Raw genomic sequence first — 16522 nt, forward strand, 5'->3', positions numbered from 1 at the left:
ACACACTTTCCCTACATCCTCATTCTGCCGTACCAAATATACACCCTTCCAATTTTTCTAAAGGTGCTGATTCAAGCTGATCGACAGATTCATGTTCACTGCTTCCTGTCCTGGACACGGAGGTTATAAGAAATGGGAACAGCAGTAGGCTATTCATCCCATCAAGCCTGCTCCGCCATTCAATAAGATCATGTTTGATCTGATGTGGCCTTAACTGCACTTTCCTGCCTATCCACCATAACCATTTGGCTCCCTTGTCGATCAAAAATCTGTCTAACTCGGCCTTGAATATATTCAATGACCCGTCTCCACTGCTCTCTGTGGAAGACAATTCCTAAGACTAAAGCTCTTCTGAGAGAATAAATTCCTCCCCATCTCCATCTTAAATAGGAGACCCCTTTTTAAAAACTGTGTCCCCTTGTTCTAGATTTCCCCATGAGAAGGAACATTCTCCCAGCACCTACCCTGTTGAGCCCCCTCAGAATGCTATTTGTTTCAATAAGATCACCTCTCGTTCTTCTAAACTCCAATGAGTTAAGGCTCAACCTGCTCAGCATTTCTCATAAGACAATCCTTCATCCCAGGAATCAGCCTAGTGAACCTTCTAAAATGGCTCCCAAGCCAGTATATGCTTCCTTAAGAAAGGAGTCCAAAATTTACAGAATACTCAACGTGTGGCCTCAACAATGCCCTGTACAGCTGTAGCAAGACTTCCTGAAAAATTTCTTTGTGAGCAGTGGACCGGACCCAGAATAGGGATAAATGGACCTTCTAGCAAGTGTAAGTGAGCCACGTTGTGAGTCCAACTGATAATCTTTTATTGGGCCTGGTCCTCAGCAGGGAAAATGAATTTGTCTAGGCATTGTGCCTTTTCAATTAAGCAAAAGCTACATGGACAACTATTCCTTGTCGTTTCCCCCAGTGGCATCTATCAACCAACCGGATTTGACTCGGATTTTCTGAATTTAAATAAAAGCTAGCCATGATTGTTCCCTGGTGCATATCCCAAAGCAACAACTTGACCTGAGTACACTTGCAAAACAATCAGCTCACTGTTTTACAATATGAATTATTGTTCCCTTTGAAATTTGACATTCTCGCATCTATTCTGATGCGTGCAAATGAAAAGCTTCGACAGAATCTCTCTTTTTACAGCAATACTCAATGTCTATATTACTGTAGGGTCTCATTAAATACCGACCAACTCCTGGACAAACCACCCCTTTCATTGAGAGGCCTGGGCAACCTTTCCAGAGTTTGCACCCTCCCTGGATTCACTTCATTTCCTTCAGTTCCTGCAAGTCAACAATTTAAGCCCAGAATTAGAAAAGAAATGGAAAGGGAGAAACACTGATTTCCTCACAGATGTTGCCCAGAGGAGGAAGTTTTAGTCTGAAGCTCGTTGTCCAACTTCCGCCTTGTGACGTCAACAATGGAACCCTGCCTGAATCAGCCAATAGGAATCACACTGCTCCGCGGTGACGTCTTCAGGTTCAGTCTGCAGGCCAGGTGCGCGGACACTGGAGCCTCGCCCCCACCCATTGTTCCCGCTCCCCCTGCACCTCCTCGAGCCAAGGTTTCCAGGCAACAGGCTGAAGGCACCGGCCAGAGCGAGAAGCCGCTCGGCGAATTCGCCCTCCCCCCACTCACTACGGCGGCTGGTCCAAAAATAGATCGAGAGCGACCGCTGGCGGCAGCTGCACTGCGCCTGCTCCGGACAGCTCGGGTCAGCAGCCCTTTCTGCGCCTGCGCGCTGGGCTGCCAGCTGAGGGAGTGGAGAGCTCACAAAATGTCTTCCCCTCATTTTTTTAAAGTTTGATTTTAAACAACACAACATTTGTTATTAACTTCACACAGACACTAAAACTTCCTCCTCTGTCTAACATCTGTGAGTAAAACACTTTCTTTCCCTCCCCCTGGGAAATACAGAGTTGTGGGACTCTGTAACTGGAATTAGTGCCAAATATGCTGAGGGGGGAAATGCTGGTGATTTTGTGGAACCTGTTTTTATTGTATAAACTGTTTAAAGTCAAACTTATCCTGTCTATTCAAATCCTGTTTGTCTGTTAATGCAGGCTTCATATATGTTGATTTTAATTTGATTGTTACAGCATAAGTTTTAAAAGTTAACCTTGTCCTTAGGTTTATTCCGTTGGGGGTTGCCTGGGAATTTGTTTATTTTAAGGGGATCGTAACAACATAGATATGTCTAGTAATATTTTACATATTGGATATATTATTTATGGTTCTGCAATAAAGTACATTTATTACTATTTCTAGTCTTGTAATGTTGTAATGTAGTACTGCAGCGATGTTATGACACAGCAACTTGTAAAGGCTGAGTTGTTTAAATCCCAGATGGAAACTTGAACAACTGTCAAAACCTATATTTTCAATTGGTATGTTTGAGATGCAGCTCTGAATTCAGAAATAAAACCACTAAGCCTTAAGAGGTTTTTTTAAAATCTAAACTAACTTAAACATTTATTAATTTAACAAGAAATTAAACACATATACATGTCTACAAATTACTACCATAATTTTTAAACAAATCCCCAAATTAATCTGCTGTCCCTCATATACACTCTCCCAAGTTCTCCTGAAGGTGCCAGTTCATGCTGATTGACAGATACATGCTCACTGCTTCCTGTCCAGGACCCTGAAAATGAACTGGAACTCACTCCATACGAGGATGGTGGAAGCGGAGATAATCAATGATTTCAAAATTAAGTTGGATGGACATTGAAGGAAATAAACTTGCAGTGTTACCAGGATATAGAGGGGGAATGGGACTGACTGGATTGCTCTGCAGAGAGTTGGCATAGATTTGAGTAACCAAATTGTCTCTGTCTGTGTTGGAATGACTCTATAACTGGAAATATATAACATACCTACAGTACTATATTACAAGACTAGAAATAATAATGAATGAACTTTACTACAAAACCATAAATGACATCTAATATGTACCATATAGCAACACTAGACACATCTCTGTTGTTACAATCCCCATGGAGAACAATAACCTTAAAATAAAAAAAACAAATTCCCAGACAACCTCAACGGAATAAACTGAAGGGCAAGGTTTCACGTTTTAAAACTTTTATTGTAACAATCAAACTAAAATCAACGTAAATGAAGCATGCATTAAAAAATAGTTTTTTTTAAAAAATAAGAGCTAAATTTCACTTTAAATAGCTCATAAAATAAAAACAGCTTCCACAAAATCACAAGCATTTCCCCCCTCAGCACATATGACACTAATTCCAGTTACAGAGTCCCACAACTCTCTGTATTTCCAAGGTTTACATTCAGTTCCTTTCCTCCTCCAGGAGGTTGGACTGAAGTTCCTTCAGAGGGCTGTCTTCCCACAGCCCATTTCCACAGGCAGCCCCAAGAGTCACAGCCTCTGGACCTCTCACTGTTGGATTTCGCCAATCAGCCTTTTGGCTCTTCTTTTCCCAGCTGCTCAGACTTCCTCCCTCTCCATCTCCCACTCACAGCTTCACTGTTCTGTTCCTGAATTATTCCCTTTTCTCCTGAAAATCTCAACCTTTCAACCCCGCCTGTTTCTCTTTTTCTTTTCAACGCAAACTCTTAAATCCTGGACGTAAGAGGAAGTTTTGGTCTGTGTGAACCCCGTCCTCTGATTGGCTGGAGGACCAAAGTCCTTCCGGTCCTCCAGCGCTCGCTATTGTCAGTTGCTTGGAGACCTTGTCTCGAGCAAGCGCTTGGGGTGGGGGCGGAGCTCCCGTGTCCGCGCGGCCCGCAGACTGGAACCCGAGGACGTCACACAGAGCAGAGTGATTCCTATTGGCTGATTCAGGCAGTGTTCCATTGTGGACGTCACAATGACTCAGTGGTTCGTCCCCAGTACACAGTGTCCCATTGGGAGCAATAACACTGGTTACAGAAGCAAAATACTGCGGATTGGACAACAGCTCAGCGCATCTGGAGGTCAAAGTCTCTCCCGCCCCAACGTGGGCACGAGTTACGCTCCCTCATTGTGGTCGGACCTGCATTGACCAATGGGAAGAGCTAGTGGACCTGAATTGGGCTTTGTGCCAATGGCTGCACGGAGCTTCCCCCATTGTTTGAATGCGGGTGTTGGACAATGAGCTTGTGAACATGTTCATTACTGCCCAGCAAAGCTGTAATGAGCAGATTAACAAGCTCTGAATGAAGATTCAGCTCAGCTGTGGCTCAGTTCATAGCACCCTCGCCTTTGAATCAGAGGGTTGTGGGTTCATGTCCCACTCCCGGAAACCAAGAACTGTGTTTGTACTCGAAACGAGTTGCAATCTGTGACTGTTGATAACTCGAAAGAGTTTCCCGGAAACCAAGAACTGTGATTGTACTCGAAAGAGTTGCAATCTGTGACTGTTGATAACTCGAAAGAGTTTCCCGGAAACCAAGATCTGTGACTGTACTCGAAAGAGTTGAAATCTGTGACTGTTGATAACTCAATAGAGTTTCATACACACCAAAACTTCTTCCTCTGTCCCACTTCTGTGAGTAACACACTTTCTTTTCTCCCCCTTTCCATTTCCTTTCTAATTCTGAGTTTAAATTGTTGACTTGCAGGAACTGAAGGGAAAGGAAGTGAATCCAGGGAGGGTGCAGACTCTGGAAAGGTTAAAGACATTGACATCCTTTACTCCCTCAGCTCGACACATTTGTCTGGCTAAAAGAATGGCCTCTTTCTTAAGTTTCTAATTAGAGGGGTGGTTTCCCCAGGAGATGGCTGGCATTTAAGGGGACAGTAAATTGATATTGGACAGAGAGGTTTAGTGTTCAGGTTACGATGAGAAGGAAAAGAGGCTTTTAGCAGGTACAAGGGAAGCAAATCAGCGGAGGCATGAGTGGAGTACAGACAGTGCAGAGTGGAGCTTAAGAAAGCAATTAGGAGAGCAAAGAGAGGATATGAGAAAGCTCTGGCTGGTAAAAGTAGGGAAAATCCCAAGATATTCTATAAGTATATCAATGGGAAGAGGATAACCAGGGAAAGAATAGGCCCCATAAGGGACCAAGGGGGAAATCTATGGGTGGAGCCAAATGACATCGCGAGAGTGTTGAAGGAATACTTCACATCTGTCTTCACCCAAGAGAATGAGGATGAAGGTATGGAACTCGGGGAGAGAGACTGCGAGGTTCTTGAGCAACTTGATATAGGGAGTGACAAGGTATTGGAGCTGTTGGCAGGTTTAAAAGTGGACAAATCTCCAGGTCTGGATGATTTGTGTCCCAGGCTGCTGAGGGAGGCAAGGGGGGGGGATCGCAGTGGCTCTGACCCAAATTTTTAATTCCTCTCTGGCCATGGGGGAGATGGAGGACTGGACAGCAGCTAATGTGGTTCCGCTATTTAAGAAGGGTTGTCGAGATAAGCCAGGGAACTACAGGCCAGTGAGTCTCACGTCAGTGATAGGGAAACTATTGGAGAAAATTCTGAAGGAGAGAATCTATCTCCACTTGGAGAGGCAAGGTTTGATCAGGGATAGTCAGCATGCATTGTCAGAGGGAGGTCATGCCTAACAAATTTGATTGAATTTTTTGAGGAGGTGACCAGGTGTGTAGATGAGAGTAGTGCAGTTGATGTAGTTTATATGGATTTCAGCAAAGCCTTTGACAAGGTCCTGCATGGGAGACTTATAAAGAAGGCAAATGCACATGGGATACAGGGTGATTTGATAAGGTGGATTCAAAATTGGCTTAGTTGTAGGAGGCAGAGGGTGACGACAGAAGAATGCTTTAGTGACTGGAAGCCAGTGTCCAGTGGCGTACCACAGGAATCTGTGCTCGGTCCCCTATTATTTGTTATTTATATGTACGACATAGATGACTATGTGGGAGGTAGAATTAGTAAGTTTGCGGATGACACAAAGATTGGCCAGGTGGTTAACTGTGAGGTTGAGTGTCTTGGGCTACAGGAAGATATAAAAGGGGTGGTCAAATGGGCATATAAATGGCAGATGGAATTTAACCCTGAAAAGTGTGAGTTGATACACTTTGGAAGGAGTAACTTGATAAGGAAGTATTCAATGAACGGCATGACACTAGGAAGTTCAGAGGAACAAAGGGACCTTGGCCTGTATGTCCATAGATCTCTGAAGACAGAGGGGCATGTTAGTGGGGTGGTGAAAAAGGCATATGGGACACTTGCCTTTAACAATCGAGGCATAGATTACAAAAGTAGGGAGGTCATGTTGGAGTTGTAGAGAACCTTGGTGAGGCCACAGCTGGAGTACTGTGTGCAGTTTTGGTCGCCACATTATAGGAAGGATGTGATTGCACTGGAGCGGGTGCAGAGGAGATTCACCAGGATGTTGCCTGGGATGAAACATTTCAGTTTTGAAGAGAGGTTGGATAGACTTGGGTTGTTTTTGTTGGAGCAGAGAAGACTGAGGGGCGTCCTGCTCGAGGTGTACAAGATTATGAGGGGTATGGACAGGGTGGATAGGGAGCAGCTGTTCTCCTTAGTTGAAGGGTCAGTCACGAGGAGACATAAGTTCAAGGTGAGGGGCAGGAGGTTTAGCGGGGGATGTGAGGAAAAACTTTTTTACCCAGAGGGTGGTGACGGTCTGGAATGCGCTGCCTGGGAGGGTGGTGGAGGCGGGTTGCCTCACATCCTTTAAAAAGTACCTGGATGAGCACTTGGCACATCATAACATTCAAGGCTATGGGCCAAGTGCTGGTAATTTGGATTAGGTAGGGAGGTAGGTCAGGTGTTTCTCATGTGTCAGTGCAGACTCGATGAGCCGAAGGGCCTCTTCTGCACTGTGTGATTCTGTGATATGCTATATACTAGATATATTATTAATGTTTCTGTAATGAAGTACATTTGTCATTATTTCTCGTCTTGCAATAGAGTGCTGTAGCTACTTTGTATATTTCCAGTCATAGAGTCATTACAGCACAGAAGTAATCTATTTGCCAACTTGAGTCAATGCTGACTCTCTGTTGAGCAATTCAGTCAGTCAGTCCCATCCGCCCTCTATATCCCCATCCCCCTGCAAGTTTATTTCCTTCAAGTGCCCATCCCATTTCATTTTAAAATCATTGATCGTCTCTGCTTCCACCACCCTCTTAAGCGGAGAGTTCCATGTCATAACTACTCACTTCCTAAATAAAGTGCTTCCTCACATCCCCCATGTATCATGTAATACCATATTCTATGTTACATGAATTTTTCTTCAATAGATATATAGAACTAAGCATGGATCTGTCGATCAGCATGGATTCGCACCTTCAGGAGAATTGGATGGGTGTTTTTAGGTACGGTAGACTGAGAATGGAGGGAAAGTATGTGGGATGAAGATTTACAGCTTTTGAGGAAAGAATGATCCATAGGAAATAGAATTGCCTGGTCCGAATTCCTATCCTGTACTGACAGTGATGACCTTTGTAAACTCCTTTTGCAGGACATTGGAATGGACCGATTTGCAGACAGATTATCAAACCAAACATCACGTAAGAATCTAACAGTCACCTGATTCATTGGGACCTGAAACTAGAAGAAGAAATGTTTGTCTGTGTTGTCTGCTCCAAAAGATTTTAAACATCAGTGTGACTGGAAAATCACCGAGACAGAGAGACCTGAGTGAGTGTATTCCAGTGCATCACACCATTTATAACAGGGAGAGACGGTACATGTGTTGTGTGTGTGGATGAGGCTTCAGCTGATTGTCAAACCTGGAAAGAAAGAAGGAAACCCGCACCATGGAGAAACCGTGGAAATGTGGGGATTGTGGAAAGGGATTCCGGATCCCGTCTGCACTGGAAACCCATCGACGTGTTCACACTGGGGAGAGGCCATTCACGTGCTCTGTGTGTGGGAAAGGATTCTGTACCCTGTCTGCACTGAAGATTCATCAATGTGGTCACACCGGGGAGAGGCCATTCACCTGCTCTGAGTGTGGGAAGCGTTTTCAACAGTCGTCTGACCTGTGGAATCACCAACGAATTCACACTGGGGAGAGGCCATTCACCTGCTCTGAATGTGGGAAGGGATTTACTCAGTCATCCCACCTAGTGGCACATCAGGGAGTTCACACCAAGGAGAGGCCATTCACCTGCTTTGAGTGTGGGAAAGGATTCACGCAATCATCCAGCCTGCGGACACATCAGCGAGTTCACACCGGGGAGAGGCCCTTCACCTGCTCTGCGTGTGGGAAGGGATTCACTCAGTCATCCAACTTGCTGACACACCAGCGTGTTCACACTGGGGAGAGGCCATTTAACTGTTCTGAATGTGGGAAGGGATTCACTCAATCATCCAACCTGCTGACACACCAGCGTGTTCACACCGGGGAAGGGCCAGTCATCTGCTCTGAATGTGGGAAGGGATTCAGTCTGTCCTCCAATCTGCAGAATCACCAGCGAGTTCACATTGCGGAGAGGCCATTCACCAGCTCTGAGTGTGAGTAGGGATTCACTCAGTTATCAAACTTGCAGACACACCAGCAAGTTCATGGTTGATTGTAGGGGTTGGATTCTGCTATTATTGCTGCTGTTAATCTCATCAGAACTGAGCCATGTTCATTTTGACACTTGGTGAAGTGGGAGGGTTGAAGGGTTTCTTTCTGCCAGACTGATTTTTCTTCCAGTGGGCTCATGCTCTGTTGGACTGACTTTGCTTCCAGTGGGCTGATGCTCTTTGAGTTTGGGAGTGCACATTTCCACTGAAATGGTCTGCAAAAGCAGAACTGTCGTAGAACTGGAGTCAATGGGAATCAGGGGGAAAACTCTCCACTGGTTGGAGTCATACCTGGCAGAAAGGAAGATGGTTGTGGTTGTTGGAGGTCAATCATCTCAGCTCCAGGACATCACCGCAGGAGTTCCTCAGGGTAGTGTCCTCGGCCCAACCATCTTCAGCTGCTTCATCAATGACCTTCCTTCCATCATAAAGTCAGAAGTGGGGATGTTCGCTGATGATTGCACAAAGATCAGCACCATTCGCGACTCCTCAGATACTGAAGCAGGGTATGTCCAAATGCAGCAGGGCCTGGACAATATCCAGGCTTGTGCTGACAACTGGAAAGTAATATTTGCACCACACAAATGCCAGGCAATGACCATCACCAACAAGAGAGCATCAAACCATCGCCCCTTGAGGTTCAATGCCATTCACTGAGTCCCCCACTATCAGCATCCTGGGGGTTACCATTGACCAAAAAATGAACTGGACTAGCAATATAAATAGTGTGGCTACAAAATTAGGTCAGAGGCTAGCAATACTGTGACGCGTAACTCATCTCCTGACTTCCCAAAGCCTGTCTACCATCTACAAGGCACAAATCAGGATTGTGATGAAATACCCCACACTTGCCTGGATGAGTGCAGCTCCCACAACACTCAAGGAGCTTGACACCGTCTAGGATAAAGCAGCCTGCTTGACTGGCACCACATCCACAAACATTCACTCCCTCCTCCACTGACACACAGTAGCAGCAATGTGTACCATCTATAAGATGCACTAGCAGGAATTCACCAAGGCTCTGTCAACAGCACTTTCCAAACCCACGACCACTATCATCTAGAAGGACAAGATCAGCAGATGGATGGGAACACCACCACCTGGAAGTTCCCCTCCAAGTCATTCACCATCCTGACTTTGAAATATATTGCTGTTCCTTCACTGTCAATGGGTCAAAATTCTGGAACTCCCTTCCTGACAGCACTGTGAGTGTACCTACACCACATGGTCTGCAGCAGTTCAGGAAGGCAGCTCACCGCCACCTTCTCAAGAGCAACTAGGGATAGGCAATAAATGCTGGCCCAGCCAATGAAGCCCACATCCCATGAATGAATAAATAAAATCTCAGAGCTCTGCAATCTCTCACCATTTAGATAATATGCTTCTTTTTTATTCTTCCTGACAAAATGGTCAATGCCACATTTGCCCACACTATACCCCATTTGCCAGATCTTTACCCATTCACTTAACCTATCTGTGTCCCTTTGTGGCCTCCTTATGTCCTCTTCAAAACTTACTCTCCCACCTACCTTTCTATCATTGAAATAATTTTGATTATTAGTGTATTAGCATCCTGATAATTGCAATAATTTCCTGATTATTGGAGCAATGGGCAGCTGATTATTAATGCAATGGGAACCGTGTAATTAATGTAATTAGATCCTGATTATTAATGTAATAGAATCCTGATTATTAATGTAATAGGACGCTGATTATTTATACAATAAGTTCCTGATTGTTGATGCAATAGGTACCAGACTATTAATGTAATAATATCCTGATTATTAATGTGTTGGGATCCTGAATATTAAAGTAATTGGACTCTGATCATTAATGTAATATGATCATCATTATTGATGTAATAGGATTCTGATTATTAATGTAACAGTACTCTGATTATTGATACATGTTTTTATTCATTCATGGGATGTGGGCGTCACATTTACTGGTGATCCCTGATTGCCCTTGAGAAGGTGGTGGTGAGCTGCTTTCTTGAACTGCTGCAGTCCATGTAGTGTAGGTACACCCACAGTGCTGACTTGTTTTTAGCGCTTTTTATACAACCAAGTGGTTTGCTGGGCCGTTTCAGAGGGTGTTTAAAAGCCAACCACCTTGCTGTGGGTCTGGAGTCACACATAGGCCAGACCAGGAAAGGATAGCAGATTTCCTTCCCTTAGGGCATCAATGAACCAGACAGGTTTTTACGACAATGAAAATGGTTTCATGGTTGTCATTGGACTTTTAGTTACAGATTTTTATTGAATTCAAATTCCATCATCTGCTTCAGTGGGATTTGAACCCAGATCCCCAGAGCGTTACCCTGGGTTCCTGGATTACTAGTCCAGTGACAATGTAGTAACACTACACCACTGCCTCCCCCACCTGACACTGTTCTGAGGATGTGAAAGGTTCTAAATGAATACAAGAGCTTTCAGCTCCACATACTGTCCACTGGGGAGTTCTCCTTGTGCAGTGCGACCAACATTCATGTTCTAACTAACACCACCAAAAAAACTGGATTAATTGATGCTCGTCTGATTGCTGCTTTTGGAATTTTACTGTGTGCAAACTGGTTGATATGAAACAGCAACAACTTGTATTTATATAATATAATTAATGTAATAAAACATCCCAAGGTGCTTCAGAGGAGTTCCATAAAGAAAATATTGACACATTAAGGTGGATCACCAAAACATTGATTGGAGAGGCAGATTTGAACAAGAATCTTCAATCAGGAGAGAGATGGAGAATTTAGGGAGGGTATTTCAGAGCTTCATGCCTAGGCCCTGCCACCAATTGTGGAGTAATTAAAATCAGGGATGTTAAAGAGGTCAGAATGAGAAGCACAGATATCTCAGAGGGTGTAAAACTGGAGATTACAGAAATATGGAAGGATGAGGCCGTGGAGGGTTTTGAAAATGAGGATGTGAATTTTAAAATTGAGGCATTACTTGACCAGGAGCCGATGTAGGTCAGTGAGCACAGGGGTGAAGGGTGAACGGGACTTGGTGTGAGAAAGCACACGGGCAGCAGAGTTTTGGATGATCTCACATTTCCCTGTGGGGGTGGGGTGAATGTGAGAGGCTGGTCAGGAATGTATTGGAATCGCCAAGTCTGAAGGTAACACAGGCGTGGATGAGGGTTTCAGCAGCAGATGTTATGGAGGTTGAAATATCTGGTATTAGTGATGGTGTAGATATGTGGTCAGAAACTCATCTTGGGGTCAAATCTGACACCACGATTGTGAAGAGTGTGGTTCAGCCTCAGACAGTTCCCAGGGAGAGGGATGGACTCGGTAGTTAGGGAACGGAATTTGTAGTGGTGACTGAGACAATGGCTTTGGTCTTCCCAATTTTTAATTGGAGGAAATTTCTACTCATCCAGTACTGGGTGTGGGATAAGCAGTTTGATATTTTAGTAACAGTGGAGGAATGAAGAGGGATGGTGGTGAGGTAGAGCTGGGCGTTGTCAGTGTACATGAGAAAACTAACATGGTGCTTTTGGGTGATGTCACCTAGTGGCAGCATGTAGATGTGATATAGGAAGGGCCAAGGATTGATCCTTGGGGAGAGTCCCAAGAAGAGGAAAGGAGAATTGGAGATGGGGCGTTAGTTTGCAAAGCTGGTGAGTTCAAAGGTTGTTTTTGTAATGATGGGTGATGACGGATTTAAAGGTGAGGGACAAAACCAGAAGAGACAGAGAACTGCCAACAAGATCAGCTAAAATGTGGAAGCTGGATGGTCAGCAGTTTAGTGAGAATAGGATCAGGGGAGCAGAAGGCAGGTCTCATGGATAAGGTGAGCTCTGTGGAAATAGAAGATAGGAGCGAAACTGGACAAAGATGTGAGATCAGGGCTCGGACAAGGGGGGGACTTCAGAAACAGTTTTGCCCAGTGCGCTAATGGAAGGGAGGGAAGTAGCAGAGGCAGCTGATCAGATTGTCTCAATCTTAGGGACAAAGATGCTCCATGAGCTCCTCACACTTGTTGTTGGAGGTGAGGATGGAGGAGACAGGGGAGAGGGAGAGCCCTTCAAAAGGAACTAACTTATGTTTGAGATATTAAAAAGTTTCAACACGCTATGTTTAACACAAAACTGATTTATTTGACTTTTATCCAGACAGTTAATCCATATGACTGGGCTGGAGTTTATGAATATCAGCAGCAACAGATGCCAGTGAACATGGTTCAGTCCAGGATGTGATAAACAGCAAAATCCATCACCATAGTTACTTGTGAACTCGCTGGTGTTTCAGCAGGGTGGATGAGGTGGTGAATCCCTTCCCACAGTCAGGGCAGGTGAACGGTCTCTCCCCAGTGTGAACGCGCTGGTGTGTCCACAGGGTGGATGACTGAGTGAATCCCTTCCCACACATAACGCAGGTGAACGGTCTCTCGCCAGTGTGAATTCGCTGGTGTGCAGTGAGTTGTTCTAATCCCCTGAACCCAGTCCCACAGTGAGAGCACCTGAATGGTCTCTCGTCAGTGTGAACACGTTGATGGCGCATCAGGTCCCCAGAACTTTTATAGCACTTCCCGCAGTCTGGGCATTTAAAAGGTTTCTCATCAGTGTGAACACGTTGATGGGACATCAGTTCCCGGGAACTTTTATAGCACTTCCCACACTCTGGGCATTTAAAAGGTCTCTCATCAGTGTGAACACTCTGGTGCTTCAGCAGGGTGGATGGATCTGTGAATCCCTTCCCACACTTGGAGCAGGTGAACGGTCTCTCCCCAGTGTGAACTCGCTGGTGTGTCAACAGTGCAGATGACTGAGTGAATCCCTTTCCACACTCGGAGCAGGTGAACGGCCTCTCCCTAGTGTGAACTCGCTGATGTACAGTGAGTTCTTCTGAACGCCTGAACCCAGTCCCGCAGTGAGAGCACCTGAATGGTCTCTCGTCAGTGTGAACAAGTTGATGGCGCATCAGATCCAGGGAACTTTTATAGCATTTCCCGCAGTCTGGGCATTTAAAAGGTCTCTCATCAGTGTGAGCTCGCTGGTGTTTCAGCAGGTTGGATGACTGAGCAAATCCCTTTCCACACTGGGAGCAGGTAAACGGCCTCTCCCCAGTGTGAACTCGCTGGTGCGTCAGCAGCCCTGATGATCGAGTGAATCCCTTCCCACACTCGGGGCAGGTAAACAGCCTCTCCCCACTATGAACTCGCTGGTGTCTCACTAAGTGGGATGACTGAGCGAATCCCTTCCCACACTGGGTGCAGGTGAATGGCCTTTCCCCAGTGTGAGCTCTCTGGTGTTGCAGCAGGTTGGATGACCGACTGAATCCCTTCCCACACTCAGGGCAGGTGAACGGCCTCTCCCCAGTGTGACTGCGTCGATGAGCTTCCAGTTCAGACGGGGATCTGAATCCCTCCTCACAGTCTCCACATTTCCATGGTTTCTCTCCACTCTGAATGGTGTTTTTTCCTTCCATGTTCAAAATGTGATGATATTCAGGTTATGGTAAATTGGCGACTCTGTCAGGTCCCGATGTGATGTTTGGTTTGAATTTCACAACTGCAAATCCTGCCCTTCTAATACCCTGTGAAATTGATTTAAAACAGAAAATAAACGAGTGAGAGAGAACCCACAAAAACACAAAGGCAGGTTGTGAAATTAAGCTGAATGAACCTGGTAATTTGTACGATTGGCACTAGGAAGAAGTGACTATTAAAGCTACTGCATTTTTTGTAAAAACCCAACTGGTTCACTAATGTCCTTTCGGGAAGGGAATCTGCCACCCAGTCTGGCCGACACAAGACTCTGGCCTCTGTAAGAACAAACACCCTGTGGAACCTGCTCCACCGTTCAACATGATCGTGGCTGATCTTGGTCTTCAACTCCACTTTCCCGCCCACTCCCCATATCCATCTGATCTGATCTGATATTCACCTGAGAGACCAAAAATCTCTCTATCTCAGCCTTAAATATATTTAAAGATAGAGCATCCAGAGATCTCTGGGCTAGAGAATTCTATGTTCCAAGAAAGACAGAGAGAAGGAAAGGAGGGAAGTGGGAGAGAGAGAGAAAAAAAAACATTGAGAGGAATCGGATAGAGAGCGAGGGGGGTGGGGTGGGGTGCAGTGGAAGAGGCAGATGGAAATGGATTGGCATTTTATAGACCTGCAAATGCTCCACAATTTAACAGAATCTCCCAAACCCTCAACCTCCACCATCGAGAAGGGCTAGGGTAGCAGGTATATGTGAACATCATCACCTCCAAGTTCTCCTCCAAGTCACACACCATCTGACTTGTCTGACATCCAGTACTGGATGAGCAGAAATTTACTCTATTTAAATATTGGGAAGACCAAAGCCATTGTCTTCAGTCCTCTCTGTAAACTCCACTCCTGAGCCACCAACTCCATCCCTCTACCTGCCAACTATCTGAGGATGAACCAGACTGTTCAAAACCATGGCAAAACATTTCACCCCAAGATGAACTTTCAAACACATAAACACATCATCACCAAGACCGCCTATTCCCACCTCAGTAACATCTCCTGACTCCACCCTAGTCTCAGTTCATCTGCTGCAAAAACTGTCATCCATTCTCTTATTATTTCTAGACTTAACTCTGGCTGGAGGTTCTGGAGCCAGGGGAGAGAGTCTCAGAATAAAGGGCAAGCTATTTGGGACTGAGACAAGGAGGATTTTTTTTCACTCAGATGGTGGTGAATCTTTGGAATTCACTGCCCCACAGGATTGTGGCGGCTCAGTCATTGAGTATGTTCAAGACTGAGATCGATAGATTTCTACATCTTAAAAACATAAAACGATCCAGGAATAGTGCAGGAAAATGGCATTGAAGTAGAAATGATCTCATTGAATGAAGGAGCAGACTCGAAGGGCTGAATGACCGACTCCTGTTCCTATTTCTTATGTTCTTTTGCCCTCTCCAAATATTTAACCTCCCTGTAATCTTGAGGTGATCCAAAATCCTGCTGCCTGTGGGACGTGTTCACCCATTACCCCTGTGCTCACTGACCTACAAAGGTTCCTGTTTAAAAAGCAATAAAACTTTTAATTTCTCATCCTTGTTTTTAAATCCCTCCATGGTCTTGCATCTCTCTATCTCTGTAATCTCCGGCAGCCTCACAACCCTCCAAGACCTCCATCTGTATTGTCCATAGTTGTGGGAGCATCTTCACCACATGGACTGCAGCGGTTCAAGAAGGTCAAACATCATCTTCTCCACAGGTAACTGGGGATGGGAAATATCTGCTGCTGGTCTTGTAGTGAAAGGGCAGGGGAGTGGGAACAGCTGATTTGCTCTTGCAGAGACAGGACGGGCTGAATGGCCCCCGTCTGTATTGTAAACATTCAATGATTCAATGATAAAGAACCGACACTGGAGACCAGGGACCAGCCTCTGGAACCAATGTCCAGCCTGATACAAACCGGCTCTTCATTGTTCTGGGAGCTGCGGCCCCGCTCGGTGTAAACGGGGGAGGGGGACCGGTCAGTTTATTTCCGGGGTTTGCGGTTTACACTACATGTTTCCGGAGCCTCTCCGTCCACCCGCCGGATCGATCGCTCCCTCCACCCCGCCATCTCCCCATTTACCCATTGTGGTCCCGTCTCTCCATCGCCATTACCCGCGCTGCGCATGCTTCAGTCACAGTCTGGCTCCGCCCCCTCATTCACTCCGATTGGTTGGAGGACCAGACCCAGCTGCTGGGACCTCCAGCCCCGCCCCCTCTTCCTATTGGTCCGGAACTGCCGTCAATCACTCGGGCATTGTGACGGTTTCTAACGTTGCGAGCGGCCACAGACTCAGCCTGACTTGCTGATTCTAGGCAGGATTTTCTGTTTGGGAATTAGAGCTAGAGATGGATGGTCAGTTCCCCTCTGTCCGGGGGGGATTCACACCCATTTCCCCAGTGCAGTGATTATCACGTTTACTTTACATGAGAAAGTCCTCGGTTCAATCCCGGCTGGTAACCTTGAGTTTCACATTGTCACTGATGAGGAATTAACAGTGAGTTTAGTTTCATGTCGAACAGGGTGATAGTTACTGATGTCTCATTCCAGAGAAAACTGATCCTC

The 16522-nt window shown here is 45.6% G+C and overlaps 2 protein-coding genes across 2 annotated transcripts in view; one reads left to right on the forward strand and one right to left on the reverse strand.

The window, feature by feature from the left end:
- The window catches only part of LOC144697884 (uncharacterized), a 52007-nt gene that overhangs the window by 10226 nt on the left and 25259 nt on the right, over positions 1 to 16522 (forward strand). The window contains exon 2 of the mRNA XM_078569851.1: positions 7893 to 8416. Within this exon, the coding sequence (XP_078425977.1) occupies positions 7893 to 8416 (524 nt within the window). The remainder of the gene's footprint in view (positions 1 to 7892; positions 8417 to 16522) is intronic.
- Positions 12566 to 14535, reverse strand: LOC144696977 (uncharacterized). Its single transcript, XM_078568710.1, has one exon. The coding sequence runs from the start codon at positions 13905 to 13907 to the stop codon at positions 12702 to 12704; it is 1206 nt and encodes a 401-aa protein (XP_078424836.1). The 5' UTR covers positions 13908 to 14535; the 3' UTR covers positions 12566 to 12701.

This window comes from Cetorhinus maximus, chromosome 23 (assembly GCF_964194155.1).
Source record: "Cetorhinus maximus chromosome 23, sCetMax3.hap1.1, whole genome shotgun sequence".
Taxonomy (NCBI): Eukaryota; Metazoa; Chordata; class Chondrichthyes; order Lamniformes; family Cetorhinidae; genus Cetorhinus; species Cetorhinus maximus.